At 44.1% G+C, this 19,355-nt stretch overlaps 1 protein-coding gene across 2 annotated transcripts; it reads left to right on the plus strand.

Moving 5' to 3' along the window:
* Positions 1–755: 755 nt before the first annotated feature.
* zdhhc8a (zDHHC palmitoyltransferase 8a) lies at positions 756–11,690 on the plus strand. Of its 2 annotated transcripts, XM_078087805.1 has the most exons (11): positions 991–1,357; positions 7,397–7,518; positions 7,619–7,776; positions 8,227–8,399; positions 8,512–8,614; positions 8,752–8,843; positions 8,936–9,065; positions 9,179–9,293; positions 9,736–9,848; positions 9,960–10,188; positions 10,288–11,690. In XM_078087805.1, exons 1-11 carry the CDS (start codon positions 1,254–1,256, stop codon positions 11,253–11,255), a joined length of 2,307 nt encoding a protein of 768 aa, XP_077943931.1. In that variant the 5' UTR covers positions 991–1,253; the 3' UTR covers positions 11,256–11,690. The 2 variants fall into 2 exon arrangements, with proteins under 2 accessions (XP_040053751.2, XP_077943931.1); XM_040197817.2 differs by having other exon boundaries at positions 756–1,357; positions 9,960–11,690.
* The last annotated feature ends 7,665 nt before the right edge of the window (positions 11,691–19,355 follow it).

Consider the following 19,355-nt stretch of genomic DNA (forward strand, 5'->3'; position numbering starts at 1 on the left):
CATTGACAGGAGCTTCCCCTTAGTAATAGTCTCCAGTGTTATCTGGTGCAATATATATGAATTCAATATACATAAAAATTAAGCCTGTGAAAAGTAAACTTAAGAGAATATATATATATATGAATGCACAGAGGGATTGTAAGAAAAAACAATCTGCCTGGATGTAAAACAACGGTAGCCCTCGGAGACGGAGTGAAGGGAAGGATTAGTCATATTTTCTCTCACTTTCATTACTGCACTTCTCAATTCTAACTAGACTGTGACTGTAAATAATGCTGATTTTCTAAATCCTCTTTGGCACTCCAATTTAATTTATTGTCCATTTGTAATTCCAAATACTTATATGGAGCACAGCTGCTCAATTGCACTAAACATGCAAACATCCCCACCTGTGGGGCCCCATTATTGAAACAAGTGAAACCATTTGATGATAATAAAAAGGATGCTTGCGTGTCATTTAACAGATGTGTTAAAAGCTCCACATATAAACGCATGCATTGATGCTCTATGGGTCCTCTTCAGGGTGTGATGATGTGTCACACCGATCACAGCATCACCTGTAGCTTTCCCCGGCCTTTGTTCAACCTGAAGAGGTCCATGCATGAAGACATTTATTTAAGTGGTCTATTGCTTTTTGATGACATAATGAGTCATGCTGGGGTGGTTTGATTAACCTGATTGAGGTTACCCATTGACCACTAATAAAGGCAGTTGCAACTATTTTAAATGGGTTGTAACCACCATTTAAAACCATTGTTTTTTTAATTACCATATTTTGCGTGGTATTAATAATGTCTCGCTAATATGGACAACAATGGACATGGCTGACCGCTTTAATTCTATAGAGAGGGCAGATAAGCTGCCCCACTGTAACAGCTGGAAGGGGGGGCAGTTTTAGTGTAGTAGCGCTCCACGTGATTCAAGAGCAAAAGCTCCACCTTTTTAGGATAAACCAGAGGGAGGCATCTGTGCGCCGCCGCCTGCCGGGACAGACGCACGGGACCGGGATGCGCCAGTGAGCTGTGCCGCTGCGGGCTGTCGGCTTTAAAGGGATTTGATACATATAAATATATATTTATTTTCTATATATCCCTCCTCCCCTTTGACTATGTTTGCCACTGCCCCGCGCTCTGAGGTTGACGCGGCGCTCAGTCCGGGGAAGGAACAGGGGAGCCGAACAAGCGGGTCCTGGCGCGGTGCTGCGTTCGCGGTCGCTTCCGTCATGAGACGCCGGTGAGCGCGCGGGGAACAGGATGCCCTTCGGCGGCGCCGACTCACTGAAGCCCAGCGCCTTCATCCCGGTGTGCACGGCCGCCTGCCTCCTGGTCGGCTCCACCTCCCTGTTCTTCGTCTTCACGTAAGTGCCCCCCCTCTTCCACCCCTAAACCCCCCCCCTAAAAGTTGGTGACTGTCGGTACTGTTGGTTTCGGTCCTCCGGGCACCCATCCGTCACCCGCGCATCAGGTAGCCTATTCGTTGCGTCCATACATGCCTCCATGGCTGCGTGTGGATCGGATTTTGAAGCTATCAAATAATAATAATCTCTTCCATTTCGGCATCTGGTTAATTTTCAATTTCTACAAAGCTGCTTTAACTAATATTTGATGGACAATGCAGAAAAATGCTGGCAGAGGCACCAAGGATCTGCTCTCGGTGTGGTCTGTGGCCCGGCTGCCGGCCCGGTGCACCCTGAGGAGTAAGCACCGTTTTGGGGATGAACCAACCACCAGATCAACATACGAAAGCGCCATCATGACCGGCGTGTATCGTAATTCTATAGCTGGAGAGGAAATCAAACGCACACGCTGCAATGGTGCAGTTGGTTTAAAGATCAGACATCCTGCTCTGAAATTGGAGTTTCACATTCGGCGAAAGTCTGGAAATGGTTCAAATCGGCCTCCTTGTTTTGACCTATTTGTGAGAAACTAGTGGGAGGCTGAAGAGACTGCTCACAAGCCAACGCCGGCATCCAGGAAATAATGAAATATAATATCCCTTAATACCCTGGAATCCAATTTGAATGACGACTTTAGGTTTGTCAGATTCATCTACACATCTGTGAGGCTTTACATTAAGAAGAAGAAGAGAAAAAAAGCACTAGTGCTGTTACAGTACCCTGCTTTCAATATGATCCCCCCCCCCCCCCCCTGACATCCACTGTGGACTTACAGTTTTGGAGGTCACCACCTAATCAACTCTGTGCCAGTTGGCTGACCCTTGACCTCTGCAGCCATATCTGTCCTAGTTTCGGCCGGAAATCTCCAGTAGTGCATCGTTTCACTGGAAACTGACACCAGATTGGGCATATAGGATTAGGGTCCTCTGGTGAATGCCATGTGACCCCCCCCCCCCACACACACACACACACACATCTGGGAAAATGTAATCTTTGAATTCACAATCAGCAGACATGTATTCACCCTCATCCCCCCCGTTTCATTTTCCTTATTTCATCTTTCCGACAAAATAAGCCCACAGTCAGAAATATGACCTCTTGTTTATTGGAGATTCTAAAAAGAAACCAAATCTTAAGTTGGTACAGTACGACACCATGTGAGAAGTAGAGACGTTTCTCTAATTTGAGGTTCTTTGCACAAGTGTTTTTTTGGGATAATCTATCGATTTAAATAATTGTTTTGTAGTTTAGGAGTTAAGAGCGACAGGCTCTTGGCCGGAAACTGGAGAAAACCCCCGATGAACCCCACCTAAAAAAAAATCAATGACCTGCTGACGTGATTGATTGAGAAAAGCCTGCTTAATTGGGGCTGCACTGCTAAACCAGCAAAACCAGGACGCTGCAAATGACGGAAGGAACAACTGATGAATCTGCTGCTTCTTATGGGACGACGCTGCATTTCAGCTGAAATGATCTTATAACCTAAAACCCTTTAATTAACACGCCAGTATAGAGCTGATGGCTCCAAAAGACTCCCTTTCTCAGTGCTGGTGTGCATTGGTTTGGATATCTGGAGGGCCTACCAACCCACAAGCTGTGAGTAACACAACCCAGTTGCTTTTTGTGGGCTGCCTAGATCAGAAACATGTGATTCAACGAGACCCCTCGGATTACGCTCCCCGTCCTTTGTCACGTGCTGACACCTAAGAATAAACCGTCCCCCTGTTCGAGTGCCTCCAAACCACAGCTGGAGAACCACTTTCACAAAAATGTGCCATAATGTTTCGCGAGCTGACCAAAGCAGACCGTGCACGGCGCTAACACAGCGTTTGAGACTTCAGCATGTGAACATGTTCTAGCTGATACCTTGATAATAAGAATCCACCTGGAAGGGAGCATGATGACCTCAAACACAGTGAGTCTTTGCACAGTACAGAAAACCTCTTCCGACTGACCAGTGAATCCCTTCCAGCCTTTGTAGCTCTTATAATGTGGAAATGTGTACAGTAGACCATGAACGCCATTCATATTCGCAGCATTCTGCTCGCTTGATGTCCTGTCAGTCTGCCAAGTCAGCAGCGGCAGCTGGACTGATTCCCTTCCTGCAAAAGCGGAGATGGACGGGTGCCACACTCTGTTCCGCCCCACCTTGGTAACACTGAGGCAAAGGGACACCGCTTGTCATCCGCCATAACATCACCTTGGCCTTCACCCTGGTTCCCGTGAATAATGGGAACACGTCCAGTCCCTTTTGTTTTGTCACTTTTTATATTGCTGCTAAGTTTTACCCCCAAATGTAATCATGAACGGTGCCATTTAAAGCCACAGTTCATCTATTAATATTCATGCAGTTATAAGTGTGTGTGTGTGTGTGTGCTTTAGTAATACAACGACGTATGCTTCCATCTGTGTTTCCACTGCGACCTTTAAAACAGTTCAGGCTCTTTTGTTTTCCTTCGCCTGATAAAAAGTCATCAGTTACCAGCTTCCTGCTTTTGTTCCTCCGACCATGAACTTGTTGTTTGGGTTACTGCTGAAGGTTTTGTGCATTGTTAAATCCGGGCCGGCGGCCTACGCCCCACACAGACTTCAGAAGCATCATGAAAAATGCCCCTGGATGAATAAAATATATGTTGAATATAGAAAAACCAAAAAGGTTTGAATGCCAAATGCTGCTTTATAAACACGCTGAATATTGTGGAGAAACTTTCCAGCTTAACGCACGAAGAGTCCGTTGGAATCGTTTGTTGGAAGCTAAAACCACAATCCCCAAATTCCCTTCATTTCACTAAATCCTTTATTTGCGCGGTGCACAGTGAGAACAGAGATGATGAAATGCGGATGAGACGCACGGGTCACGTGCGCGCGCTTGGACCCTGTAGTTTGCGCCGCGCTGATTTTTTATCCTGCACGCCTTTACGAATCGATTCACCCCTGAAACGCCCTGCGCACCGTCCCGTCGTGCGTCGGTGACGTCACCTACGTAACCCTGAAAGGAAAAGAAGCCTCCCCCCACCTCCCCCCGTCTCACTGCAGCAGTGCGCTCGTCACTTGACCAACTGCGCTGCGTCTGCTGTGCCACTGACCCACTCCGGGGATGAGGGGCGGCGTGCAGATTGCGGCAGCGGCTTACCGCCGTGTGTGATTGAGCACAGCTCCGCCCGGGCTGCTTTCATTAGGCGGGGGGCTTGTCTCCGTCCTTCCCCGCGCTCCAGATGGCCGCAGGCCGACGAGGCGACGGAGGCCCCGCCGTCCGCGCGCGGTCACTCAGTCGACGCTGTAATCCGCTGCGCAAGAAAAATCAATCAAATGAATTCTTACAGGCTCACGGTTTTGCGGCATTCTGGCAGACTGCGTTTTTTTTCTTCTTCTACATCGCTGTATTTTATTGTTACAACTAATAGTTCAACCCCGTCTCATTCGTTTGAACAAATTGCACATGCTCTGGCACGTTCACGCAAACGATTATGTGCAATGGTGCGCCGTTTCCTACATTATCAATTGCTCATGCGTCAGGCTGATCAGAATGCATTGCACTGGTTCTCTGCTGACTGGTCCCTCCAACTCACTACTTAATTGCATAAGTCGTTTCATGCAAAACGGTTGAAGCTGTTGTCAAATTAATTTTTAATTTGGAACTTTTTTCCCTTCGTGCCATGCAGACGTGTAAAGCATCATGTGTTCATATGCTTATTCTTTTCTCCATTGCAATGCCAAGGCCTGTCAACATATTAGAGTAAACTGTATGGGTGAATCCTGTACAATCGCTTGCAATCAACGTCCCACGTAAAGTAAAGTTTGTATTATTTTGATTCATTTAAGCAACAGAAAAGGGGCAGCCATTTGTATTTTCAGTCATTTTGTCATTAAAACCGTAGTTTGAATCAGTAAGTGCTGAGACACTCTGATGTTGACAACACGGCGCTGTCGTGTTGATTGACACACGTCTTTACTTTTGAGAGACTGATTCCAGAAATGTACCAAAGCTGTACACTGATTTGGTGAACGCATCGCTATTTGCAATCAGTCTATCAGGAGAGGAAAAAGAGAAATAACGACCTTGTTTCATAGACTCAGGGTAACGACTTGAGATCATTCGGTCTTCTGATCTTCATGGCAATGATGAGAGGAGTGTTTTAACTGACCACAGAATGAATGATGCAGCTATCACATGTCACACATGACCATGATAAGTGAGAGCGACTTTGACACACATCCCCAGCAGAGGAGGGGGAGCGGCACCGTAATCTTTTGGTCATATGTTCACTGCCTCCTCATCATTTCCTCATGCTAAATCTACAAAGGAATTCTTGTCCTATTTCCATTTTGTATTCTCACTATTATCTGCTGTAAGGGGGAGTCATCTGCAGTCTTGGAGTAGTGAATGATGTGGATTCACGTTATGATATCCAGTCATTTCAAGAAGGATGTACGGTTACTGAACTAAGATAATGTTTAACATCTAATGCTAGGAATCCACAATGCACTGGACTTGCAGAAATGGTCTATAATCCAGAGATCATAATCCAGGGATTACTGGGTTTGCAGCTGGCATGGCATCAGCAAGCGTTCCTCCAGAGGGGCTGGACCCCTCCCCCACAGCTTGAAACCAGCTGGGGGGGGGATTGTGGATTGGAGCCCTCACTGGGATGAAGCGCATAATTGAGGAAGATGACTTAATTTTCTCAGTCTTTTTTCTCCTTCGACAATTTGGAATCACTCATATGGGCTCATGCATATCGGCATGGGAAATGGAACCAGTCCCTGGTTTTACTCGTTCAATGTGGACCTGATTATTATTTTTCTTTACCTATATGCAGACCTAACTTTTTCCTCCCATGAAATAGAACATTCCCATACTGTATCTATGTAGGTGAAACATGTGATTTTCAATCAAACACGGTAAATCTCTGTAAACTGATTACACTGTCCCTCCCTCTAATCTCACACAAAAGAGATATAATCATACTCCCAGCATTCAGTTCAGCAGGACAATACACACACACACGCACGCACACACACACACACACACACACACACACACACACACACACACACACACACACACACACACACACACACACACACACACACACACACACACTGAGTCCGTGGAAAAGATAAGTGATTGTTCTGTAAGACTTTAGGCCAATTAAAAATATGTGGTAGTGTCCTCACATAAAACACTTTTGATAGAAAACAAATTCCAGAGATTTGGACTTTTTCTTGCTCATTCACATTAATGTTTGCTTTACCTCAACGTCTTTATTTATGCTTTTTTATTGTTGGCACAGTATGTACACAAATGTACACAAATGTGTAAACTTTAAATTTATTTTTGCAATTCTTGTGAAATTGTGGGATACAATTAACAATTATTTTCCCTATTTATATTTCCTATTGATTGCTGAAAATCTCTCAGTTAATAAAGTATTACAAAAACACTCAGTTCACAATGTTAATAAACATAGAACATCTGTAAACACTTCAAGCTGGTAAATGTTTGGCATTTTGGCCAAATGGACAACTTTCGCAATTTGACCTCAGATTAGGAATTGACGAGTATATGATGGTTCTCTTTTACTATTGTCTTACATTTTACAGACTAAATAATGAATTGGTATTTAGCTGCAGCCTTTAAGTGTCCAGATCTGCTTCCTTATGTAACACAGATCCGAACGTTGCGTGCCGGCAGTGTTCCCTGGGGCCAGGAGGGCCCCCATCATTTAATCCCTGCTTCTGGCCACTGGTGGACACACTAATACTTGCTTATCTTTCATTGTAAACAATTACTTTTGGGATCCAGGGCTCCCAACAGAATAAATGGGATGAAGATTATCCCTTAAAATCTTTGCTGTAGCCTTGATTTGTGTTAACTCAACACAAGGGATGGAAACTCAAGCGTGGCGAACATGAATTCTGCTTTGAATGATGACTCAACTACAAGAAACGTTTAATTTTTTCTTCTTCTTCTTCTCTTCCTTCTATTTGTAAATTCAGATGCCCGTGGCTGGCTGTAAATATCTCCCCTGCTGTGCCGCCATGCTGTGCCATCCTCTTCCTTTTTGTGCTCGCCAACTTCACCATGGCAACCTTCATGGACGCCGGCGTGCTCCCGATGGGTCAGTACTCAAAGTTACGTCACGCTAACAATAGAAGAAGACATTTTTTTTTTTTCCGTTGTTGGTGCTGATCTTACCACCTTCACTAATTGTTTTCCAGCCAACGAGGACGAGGACAAGGACGACGAGTTCCGCGCTCCGCTGTACAAGAACGTGGACGTAAAGGGCGTCCAGGTCCGGATGAAGTGGTGCGCTTCGTGCCATTTTTACCGGCCTCCCCGCTGCTCCCACTGCAGCGTTTGTGATCACTGTGTGGAGGTTGGTGCATGGACCCATTCAGAGAGAACAGACGTTATATCTACAGTTTCTACAGAAACACTATACATACAGGGTAGAAAAGAGAACAGATCAAACGTGGGTGGTGAGTGATAAGAGCGAGGATGTACATACCGCTTGGAATGAGGGTAGCACTGTGTGTGGGGGAAAGTCAATGAAGGGGATTTCTGCAGAGTGAATGATGGACAGAGTGAATGATGGAGGGAGAGAGATCTCATTAATCAGGTTAATCCTTTTCTCAGATCCCTTGTAGACTCAGTGGAAATGCAATTTGAAAAAGGGTTCAGACAGTCTGCAAAAAATGTGTTAAGAAAGCACCGTTTTTAACAAAAGCTCCATTGTCAGTGCAGGAAATTAGTCAATGTAAACCAAGCACTTTTATTTTACGGCTTGTTTAATTTAAATGATCTTTTCTCCTCAATTCACCCTCAGGACTTTGACCATCACTGTCCCTGGGTGAACAACTGTATCGGGAGGCGAAACTACCGCTACTTCTTCCTGTTTCTGTTGTCGCTGACATTTCACATGATCGGTGTCTTCAGCTTCGGACTCATATACGTCTTGCACCACATGGACGAACTGTGGAAGCTGCACTGCACTGTCACGTATCCTTATACGCACTCGATACGCGCGTATCTATGCATTTCTTTGTGCGAACATATTCGACCTGTGTAGTTGAGACTAATAGGAAGAAGTTTTCTTTAACAGCGTGTGCAGTTTGGTAGTGATCAGCATATCAGGACTGTTTCTTCTCCCGGTCCTGGGGCTCACTGGTTTCCATTTTTACCTGGTGTCCAGAGGTCGCACCACCAATGAACAAGTAAGTAGATCTTTAAGGCTTAACAATTACGTTACCGTATGTGATGTATTATTATCTCTATTACAGATTTTCCGTTACGTCCGAACAATAATGAAACATATCCGGCTGTACCTTTATCTGTGTTCATGGTCACACAGGTAACTGGGAAGTTCCAAGGAGGAGTAAATCCTTTCACACGAGGTTGTTGCAACAACTTGGAGTATCTGGTTTGCAGCCCAATCTCTCCAAAGTAGGAGCCATTTCCTGTACTTTATCTCCTTCATTTTTTTAGGAAGCCTTATAACTCGCCGGCTGACACCCTGTTTGTCATGTGACACACAGGTACACAGCGAGGCCCCGTAACAAAGCGGTGATCCACGTTCAGCCTCCGTTCCTGAGACCGGAGATTGACCGTCAGAGGCAAATGAAAGTGAGGGACAATGGGACTCAGAGGCAGGATCTCCAAAATAAAGTACGCCAAAAACAAACGACGGGCCAAATTCAAATTCGAAGGAGGGTTACATCACTTGTCAGGGGACCAGAGCCCTCATGCTTTTTTCTGTTTTGTTTTTTTTACCCTGACAGCGCACTTCAGCCGGAGGTGTCGAGCTGTCAGACATCAAGCAAATGAACACTCCTCCACCACTGCCACCAAAGCCGGATCACAGCCCGCCCAAAAGCCAACTGGCTGTCGTGGATGGTACTGTCAGATGACACGTGTACTCTTTGATAACCGGCCACACGTTCATACAATGCAGACACATGATATTATTGTGCAGTGTCAAAGATACCACAACATCCATGTGATACATCTAATTCAATAAGACAGCAGAGTCAATTTAAGGATACGTATGGTTGGACTTTTGCGTTTTTTTTTATACAATGGTCCTAAACAAGTGGTGTGTGTGCAGCCCAATCAGGTCCTGGGGCTGTGATTACATACTGACAAGTGCACCGGATTAGTGTTAATCTGCAGCTGAAGGTAGTCACCAACAAATGCGCTATTTCCTCCATTTCAGTTTAATTGTAAAGGTTTACATTTTCAGTAGGGACCAAGAGAACCAACTAAATCCACATTGTTTTCTAACTCATCATGAAATTGGCTTACAATAGGAAAAATATAAAAATATCCTCTTTTCCAGATGTGCGACACCATACCAAATGTATCATTCCTGTATCCATTCCCACCGTGCCACAACTCCGGCCTGTCTTGGATGCCATATCCAGAGGATCGTCACCCATTCCTCCAGAGCAGGTGCTTTTTTTCAGTCTGATATTAATTTCCTGTATTGCCTCATTATCCAAGTCCTGGGTTTTGACCCGGGCCTGATGGACACTGCTGTCTGTTTGTTGTTGTGTTCTTTAGTTGCTGAAGACATCAGAGCAGCAAGGGAGCGACAAGGGTCCCGACGTCCGCTCCGAACTCCAAAAAAGCCCTCGGAGGAGCAGCCAGCCGGCCGGCCTTCCCGTCCAGACCAACACCATCTCAACCTCGATGCAGCTCAACTCTCTGACGCTCAACAGCCGATCTCTCACCCTCAAACACGGCAATCGCCACGGCAGCAAATCCCAGCTCCCTGCAATGCGCGGTGACGGTATGGGATCCAATCCCCCGCCGGGGATCATTAGCTCGTCCAGCTTGCTGGCCAACCAGAGCAGCAGTGTCTCGTATGATAACCTCATTAACCCCTCAGATCCTCCGTTCCTGCCTCAGAGAGGTGCTCCTCCAGTTGGCTACCACCCTCACTTTTTGGCTATGGGCATGGACGGGTCCGTGTTGCAGCGCCCCCCTCCTCGCGGCTATAGTCCCGTGTTTATGGGCGTCACCAGACAGTCTCCGCAGCATCGGGACATCTCGCCTTCTCTGCAGGGCCGCACCTCGAGGGAGCCCTCACCTTCCTTCCAAGGTTTCCCTCAAAGAGACCCTGGTCCGGCGTTCCAAGGGCTGATGTCCAGAGACCTCGCATCCCAAAGCGTGACATCACGAGACCTCAGCCCCACAGGTCCGACGATGCGAGATAAGACCTCTCAAGGTCTACGAGACGGCCTTTGCGATCTCGCCTCGCAGGGTTTGACGCCTCAGAAGACCACACCCGTACGCTACGACAACTTTTCCAAAACCATCATGGCATCGATCCACGAGCGACGAGAGGTTGAGGAGAGGGACAGGATGCTGCGTCTCCAAGCCAGGTCCCAGGCCCTCTATGGCCCAGATGTGGGGATCTATGACATCCCCAGCAGGAGGAGTCTACCACCAGACAACACCAGACCTCCGGGCTCCCGTGGACCGACTCCTCCGGCCTACGGCTCCAGGGAGTTCCTGATGAGTACGGGCATCCTCGGTTACGGCATGAGGACCTCGCCTCTGTCCAGCTCCTCCACGTCGTCTCTGACTCGAGGCCCGAAAACGTCCAGCTCTCCGCTGCAGAGCAGCAGCAGCAGCAGCTTGCAAAGCAAGGGCAGGTCTTCCTCTCCGGCTTACTGCCCTCCTGACAGACAGACTCAACCCCTCCCTTCCTCCACGTCCACTCTGCCCCGCTTGGCCTCCTCCTCCTCCACCTCCTCCACCCCCGCATACGCCTCCTATGCCACCGCAAAACGATCCTCGCTCCCATACTCCTCAGAGGGGAAGGATGCCGTCGCCCTGGGAGCGCTGAAATAATGTGAAAATAGTCAATGTCTGATGGTGTGAATTGATCATCTATGCAGTGTTAGTCTCAGTCTTCGCAGCTCCAAAATACTTTGTAAATACGAGGCCATATGGGACTTTACTGTGTGGGAGGGAGAATACACAGTGAAGGATAAACTTAGAAATACTCTTGAAACATCATGCAAGTTTAACAAATCCGAAAAACGGTGAATCTCAGGATAGTCGTGCCTCCTCTTTACAAAACAGAGCGAGCTCTATAAACTCAGTCACAGCAGAACAGCTATGTAAAGAATACATATTAACTTATTATCTGTTTGTATGTGTTTTGATATTGCTTTTGTGAAACAATGTAACACCATATCACTTCATATGTCTCCCGCTGCAAAATACCCATTTTAATAGAATTTTGTAGTTGTTTATATGAATAAACTTATTTTGTAATTTTCATTTCTCTTTTTAAATAATTTTTAAATCATTGAGTGGTTACCAATAACGACGCCTCTGCAGGGCTGCATTGGACTATGATGAAATTGTGACTGAGGCTTTACATATTTAAAACACCTGCTGTTTTAAGCAGCCCAAAAATATATATTTTATGGTTGGTTATCTTGCTGCAAAGATATTATCTTTATGTGACATTTTCCCCCCAAATCACAAGTTAATTTGAGCTCATAACTCAAAAGATGACACGATTTATGGAGATCGAGTCAAGCTGCACTCTCAGTCATTTCTAGTTCAATCTGCTCAAGTGTGTGCATTTGCCTCGCAGTGATGATGGTACTGCCGGAAAAAAAACTAAATTATGACGTGTAATGGGGATTTTAATGAAATATAAAAGATGGTGCAATGATTCACTATTTCTGCAGCCAGTTGAGTTTGTGTACGGCGCCCTCTAGTGAACTGTTTGAAAAGGTGTTTTTTCTGTGTAAAATGTCAGAAAACATTAGTTAGATCAGTATTCCAGGTAATGGAAAAGACCTGGGGGATGTTCTCTAGTGAGCCCTATATTCCAAAAGGTCTATTTAAAAAAAGAAGTTTATTACCACTGCAGGCAGTTCACAATAAAATCAAGAGAAGAAAAATACAAAAATCTGACAACCTCTTCCACCTTTATTCATTTCATCTGGTAAAGAAAAAGCTGTTCAGTAAATTCAGTAAGATTTAAAAAGAAACAAATCATTTCCAACTGCTTCAAACATCTGCTCTTGCGTCTGGCCTTCAGTCGTATTCGCGAGTCATTCAAGGGCTTTGTGACAAATATTTCTAATTACCTTGAGCCGTGATCCACAATCACACATTTTTATTCGGCCGATAAATGACAAGGCCGGAAGCTTTCAGGTTAGATCTTTTAATGGGAGTTATTGTTCTACGTAACCTTGTAGTACTGTGGAAAGGGAAGACAGCTTGAAAGGATTGAGTCATTTAAAGTATGCAGCTGATTAACTGACAGATCTCACACCAGAATGGTTAATTCATTGGGCTGTAAAGACAAAGACCTGACAACAAAAGAAGAGGAGAATGAAGACAAAAAAAAGCTTCTTCGTCAGAGTGCCAGAAAGCAACAAGTGTAAAGAACATTGTTCAGGACTCATTGCAGCTGTTGTTCTTGCCAAAAATGTTCAACAAGATTGCAGATTACATTACACAGTCTTTTAACTCAAACGAGTGAGGAATCCATGAGGAGAGAGATGAGGATCATTTCTGGGCTTTTAAAGCACCATAAGATACCAGGATGGAGGGAACGAGCTGCAGATCAGACGAGTCATCGATGTCCTATCTTATGTACAGTAAGTTTGGGCAAACTATCATTGAATTGAATGAGAATATGTGTCCAACCTTTTGATTGGCACGTACAGTCAACGGCACGTTTATATCAGCAGAACACTTTTCACCCTCATCGATTCCTCTGATGTCACTACGACGTGTCTTCACTCCAGAAATGATAATGATAATAACACATTTCATTTATGTAGCGCTTTTCCTAATGCTCAAAGACCCTTTGCAGAACATTTAATTTTTTTTCCTAAAAACAAAGCAATAAATAAATAAAACCAAGCAAGTATAGAACACACACAGGACCCACATTACATTAGAAGCAGTTCTGAAGAGGTGGGTTGTGATTTGGGGTTTGATACAATCTGTATTTTATACGGTGGTTTTCTAGCCGCCCCCCTCCCACCCCCCCCCCACCCCACCCGCCACCCCACCTCACCCGCCCCGGCTTCTGAGGGGTAACGACGGTAATGATTAGGCAGCTGTGCAATAAGGGGATCGCAAGTCATTTGATCAAACTATTCTGTGAAGAAATTGGTTTTGTGAGAAGCCCTCCGTCTCACACTGTGCTATTCTTTCTAAACTATTTGTCACCATAAGAAAATTCGTTTTCAAAGACATTGTTGCCATAAAATCTACATTTTTATCAAATATATCTAAAGCTGGAAGTGTGATACTTATGCATTGCTGGTAGAAAAGTCAGAATATCTGGTAGTTTTGCATCGTAAACATCAGACATTCCTTAAGGAATAATGCCACTTATGTGTTTAGGTCAAAACGGTTGGAAAAATGTTTTCAATAAATAAATAAAATAATAATGCCTTATTTTTTGTGCTGTCAAATTGAAGAAAGAATAGCTCTTTGGGTAATTGGGGTTGTGGTTGGTTGCAGACAACAGGCTGAACTGGACCAGTGTTCTGGGTACAGCTCATAGTCTCGAACTGAAGGTGTTTTGTAACTAGTGGAATTAAAGACGTCCACACCATGTTGTCAATGAACCAAACAAAAGGTTATTTTAGGTGTTTAACTGGTTACAGCTGAGCAGCCAACTAGCTAACCGGTGTGTTTGGTATTCAAGTCTATAAGTTAGAAGAGAATTAAACTTCAGCGGGAAAGCTCATTTGTGTTGTTATTTCAATTTTACGGCCTTCTGTTACCAACTGCTACTGATTCAAAGCCTGATTGCATGGAAGCCTGTGAGAAAATGACCCTTCTCACTTCTCACTACCTCAGTAAACATTGTAAACATTTTATGGTTTCAATTGCTGATTCGATTCTTCATCAATACACTATGAAGTTCACATAATAAATTGTAATAAATTAAAATGTCACGGCATTTAATATTGTTACTCTCGTTTATCGGTCGCAAAAAAAGGCTAATATGAGGTTTTGTTATTCTGAGTTGGACAAACCGACGGCGTATAACAGAATATCCTGTGTTGAGATGGATCATCTTGCATCTAGATGCATGATATGATAACAAAAAAAGAGCAAATGATGATAACACGAAGAACCGCCTGAGGAATAACCTCTTGACTGGAGCCGATCTAATTCTGATCAATCCCCAAGTCACCTAAATCTTTTATGCTTCTCCTAAAGATGCAAGAGATTGACCTACATTTGCGCCACCGACTCTCTGCAGCGGCGTGTGTGTCCCTCTTTCTCTGGGCTCATTGATATGCCTGATCATCAGAGGCATTGCTGAACCAGCTGATTGTCATTTCAGCTGCAGTGCCGCTGATGCATTTCCTTCCCTCCCGCGGCTCTCTGTTGGTGTGATTAAGCACTCGCTGCAGTCGCACTTGACAAAAAGGAGTTGGATTAATGGCACCCTGGTTTTCTCCCTCAGACGCTGCTCATTTCGTACTATTTACCATATTTATGAAATGATGGAGAGGGGATGTGTTGTAGTGCTGCTTCATTAGAAGTGTTTCTCTCCCGTACGGACAACCCTGACTTGTAGCTATTGCTGTGACTTCAGCTCACCGAGGGAGCGCAGCAGCAAGTAGACGGAGGAGTCAGGGAGGTCAGGCGTCGCTTTGTCATTCACAGTCTGAGGGCGAAGTCTCAGTCTGCCTGGATCCCCTCATGCGGCGCAGAACTCAGGTTAACATTCTGCAAATCGGTATTTCCTAAAGACCCTCTTTGTCTATTTGAATATGGAAATCAAACTCGACCTTTCTCCCCTGAAGTTGAATGTGGTGACCTTCTCTGGTATTTTCAGTGTTATTTTGCACTCTGTGTGACGGCGCCATCTGGAACACACGCAGCATTCCACGAACCGTCGCCACCGATTTTTTTCTTCCTATTTTGTCTTTAAACTCATGATGGACGTTTTGCGTTAAGTGGAATCAGACTTGGCCCTGCATGCCAGAATACACAGAGCCAAGCTCAGTGTTTAATTCCTACAGAACTCAAGAGTCCACCGAAAAAAACATCAGAAACATCAGAACATCTGCAACTGTGGGTGTTTCATTGAAATGAATACAGCAACATACACAATGATGTAATATGTCCTTTTCTACGTGGGTGTTTGTTCGACAGATCTTCTGTATTGCCCTTTACTGTGCCCCCTCTGTATTTTTTCAGTATTTTTTGCTAATGGGCAGCAGTAATTACATTCATCTCTGTCACATGGTCGTGCCAAGTTTCAATCAGTTATTGTGGCGTTAACGGCTGCAGCAAAACTGCATTTACACATAAAGCGGAGGTGTGCGCTCGTGGATGTACGCGCCTGTTTTACGCTTTCAAATGTGTCAATACACTTAGTAGAACAGGATTTATTCATGCTTGCTGCTACTGAGAACTATGTGTGTGTGTGTGTGTGTGTGTGAAGGGTATCGGGTCAGGCAAAAGCCGCAGACAATGAATCACAGACTGTAGAAAAGCAAAAAAAAATGAAAGTATTTTCGGGTCTAATAGATGTCCAGGTAGACTGTCCTTCAATAAAAAGCAGCAACCCATAGATGAAGTCTGAGTTGCAGCATTTTAATCCCAACACAGTGCTTCCATGGTGGCAGTGTAGTCATGCAGCGGAGGCCTTTTAAGGATTTTTTGCTCTATTCTACATTTTTATTGGACGGTAAACACTTTAGAGTGCTATGAAATAAAGTGGAGAGAGAGAGAGAGAGAGAGAGAGAGAGAGGGTGATAACTTTCAAAAATGGCTTCTGCAGCCAAAGATGTTGAACGCACATGAATACACAATATGCAGCTGTCTTGTCTCAGACTGTGCAGCTTCCTCGGTGGAGAATCTTTTCTTTTTTTTTCAATTTATCTGTTTATGCAGAATTAGATTTTGTTCATGACGACACTGCACTGATCAGCCCTTTTGTACCTCGTGTAACTCCTTTTCCCTCCTCCTGCAACGCTACCTTGCTGGTTGTTTAGATTCAAGCCTGTAGAGGCACAGAGTATCTACAATGTGCAGAATATGACTGATGGCCATGAAAGAGACACTGTTTATCCAACCTGAATACACATAAGAGCCAGCTGCCTCCTCTTCAGTGCTGATCTTCACAATTATGACCGGTTTTATAACACATTTCAAAAGGCCTCTTAACCTGAGTCGAGTGTCTGAGTTTGGACACAAACAAGGCAACAGCCTATACAATTTTTTAAAGAATTGTCTGTGCGGTTGTTCCAGGAAAGATGACAAGGGAAATAACAACCACGTTTTCTTATATTTACAGTCAGATCCTGCAACGTGAACTAATACGCCAACGATCAGTGTTCACGTGGGGCTTCGTCGAGTGCATAAATGTAATTCCTCCACTGTGCAGCACTTGGGTGAAAACGACGGAGCCCGGAGGCGAGACGCGACGCTGACACACTGGTAGATGAATGCGTGTCAGGTGAATACACTCTTTTGTGTCACAGCATCCCTCGCTGTCGTTTCAACAATGAAGCCCGTAAGAGTCGATTAGAAAGACGCGTTTGAGGGAAAAAGTCGGTTTAAAAAAAACAACTGTCTAACGTCTCCGTGCGCGTAATCTCTTTGAAAAGATGAGCATGTGAGGTGTAGGGGGTTAAGTGTGCCAGCTTGAAAGAGGAGCATAACGAGTGAAACATTCGTTTTGGCTGAAAGATCTATAAAGCTGACATTCTGTCAAATTAAGTGCCATGAACTGCAGGTCATTTCTGAAAATTTACATCGTGTGGAAATGTCAATAAATTCAGTAAAATTTCTTGGGTATAAGAGGTCTCATCCATCAGAAATGACATTTTTACTCCTCGCACTAAGGTTTCATTTCCCGCTGACTCACACTGACCCCCAATCACTTGTTTCTTTTTTAGTTTTTTTTATCTTCCTGGTTGTTTTTTGAAAGATGAGAGGAGAAGATGTTTGAATATCAAATATGATTATGTACATTTTTAATTTTTCAGAAGGAGTCGATGAAACTTGCTCGATTAACTTTGATTTTCGAATTCCCTCACACGAAGGCCCAGAACTTCACAATGATTCACATCGCATTGGTCTCTTTTCTGTACCTTCAATTCGTATGCGAGCGAGTATGTTTGCTCAAAATGTGTGTTTAATGTATCGTAGTTGCGCTTCATAACGCTGCTTTTAATAGTCGCCGCGGCCTCTGATCATATGAGACATGCTGGTTTTGTTCGGCCTTCGGGGAGAACGGAGATATAAAAGTCTGTTCATTCTTGGTCAAAGGTTATGGTCTGTTTTCAGAGGACGCCATGTGCAATAACTTCTCTCTCTCGCGCACTGATCCGACTGTTGGACTTGTCGTCTGTGCATTTATAAATTCTTCTGCAATCGTTGGCTGATTAGCGTCACCTGGTGTGATTTACAACGCATTCTATTGCTTAAATCTATATTATTGCACAAAATAAATGTTGATATTGAACAGTGAGATCTGCTAATGAAGAGTGTGTTATAAATAAAATATATTAATTTTTTTATAGTTATATTTATATTTCATTGGTCAACAGTCAGTGTCTACCAAAGCATTGTTCATTGTTAGGTAACGGGAGGAAGGATGGACCTCCACTGTTTATATATATATATATATATTGTATCTACATACTGTATATAGATACACATAGTATATCTATATATATATCGAATCATATTAACGTGACTTGTGGGAAGTAGTTGGATTCTTATGACTGAGGATGTCTTTTCTCACAGTTTTCCTTGAAGTAAAGGAAAAGTGGTTAGGAACAGACGTTAGGAGGTAACTTTTTGAGTTTTTGACAGCAGCCTTGGTTTGGAACCGCCGCGTCTACGACTGCCGGTTCTCTCTGGCTCTGCAGGTAAGATGATATTGAGGGCTCCTGGTGATTGAACCACGTTCATTAAATCCTCCTCTCCCTCCTCGCAGGAGCCAATTTCTGTCCTGTTGTACGGAGCAATGGAGAACGTTATGAAACCAGGAGGAGATGATGTGCCGGGATAAGAGCTCCACTGTGATATTATTGTTCACATGTGTTGAAAGGTAAAAGGTAAAACAGTGGACCAGACATTCTTATGCCTTTTCCTTTTGTCTGCAGCGTTGTTCAAGTTCTCTGAATTTATATTTAGCAAAAATATTTCAAGCAGTTTGAAAGATACCTGATGGGCTAAAAAATGTTCTAGTGCCTGTCAGGGACCGAGCACCATTAACACACTTAATCTCCTACTTTCCATTTAATGAAATTCGGAGTGTGGAGTAAAAATGTGGGAGAGCGGTGAACAGCAGAAATAACTTCTGGAACAAATTCACCCGTGTTGGTGTCAGTAAATCTTTCTGATGCGAAAACATTCCGTCTCATGGACGTTTCTCCGTCTCTGAGGGAGATTTTTTTAAAACTGATTTCAATAATGAATCGAATCACTTCAGTTATAAGGTTCATTTGAAGTGTCTCTTTGACAGTTTCTGGTGCTACTGTACTGATGCAGATATTTTGAATAATACTATCATGGAGGTTTCCTAAAGTGAACAATCTCACTAGCAACCAGGGATTACATAAAAAGAGAACCAGCTAAAGGGGGACTGCAGTCCTTTTTAAGATAACACCTGATTCTTAAAGGTTTGCAGTCCTTAAACCCCCTCGGCTCCGCCTGTTGAGATTATAAAAATACTACGGAGGCCATTGAAGATTTCTAAATGTGCCGGGATCAATGACATTGAGGGTTGCTCTGAAATCTATAAGCTAGACAGCTGGTCCGCGGATGAAAGCAGATCATCTGCTAAAAACCTTTTGCAGTCTCTTCTGATGAGATTTCCTAGATGTTCTTTCTTTTTTTCTGCAGGGACTTCGATCATGATCTTGCAGCGGATTTTGTTTCAGTTCAAGTTATTATTTCAGACACATGTTAAAGAAATGACGTAATACCTGC

This window comes from Gasterosteus aculeatus, chromosome 14 (assembly GCF_964276395.1).
Source record: "Gasterosteus aculeatus chromosome 14, fGasAcu3.hap1.1, whole genome shotgun sequence".
NCBI classification, from domain to species: Eukaryota; Metazoa; Chordata; class Actinopteri; order Perciformes; family Gasterosteidae; genus Gasterosteus; species Gasterosteus aculeatus.

Coding starts and splice junctions, on each gene's coding strand:
- zdhhc8a (XM_040197817.2), top strand. CDS start 1,254: ATGCCCTTCGGCGGCGCCGACTCACTGAAGCCCAGCGCCTTCATCCCG. Junction 1,358..7,396: donor TCCCTGTTCTTCGTCTTCAC/GTAAGTGCCCCC, acceptor TTGTAAATTCAG/ATGCCCGTGGCTGGCTGTAA. Junction 9,849..9,959: donor CACCCATTCCTCCAGAGCAG/GTGCTTTTTTTC, acceptor TGTGTTCTTTAG/TTGCTGAAGACATCAGAGCA.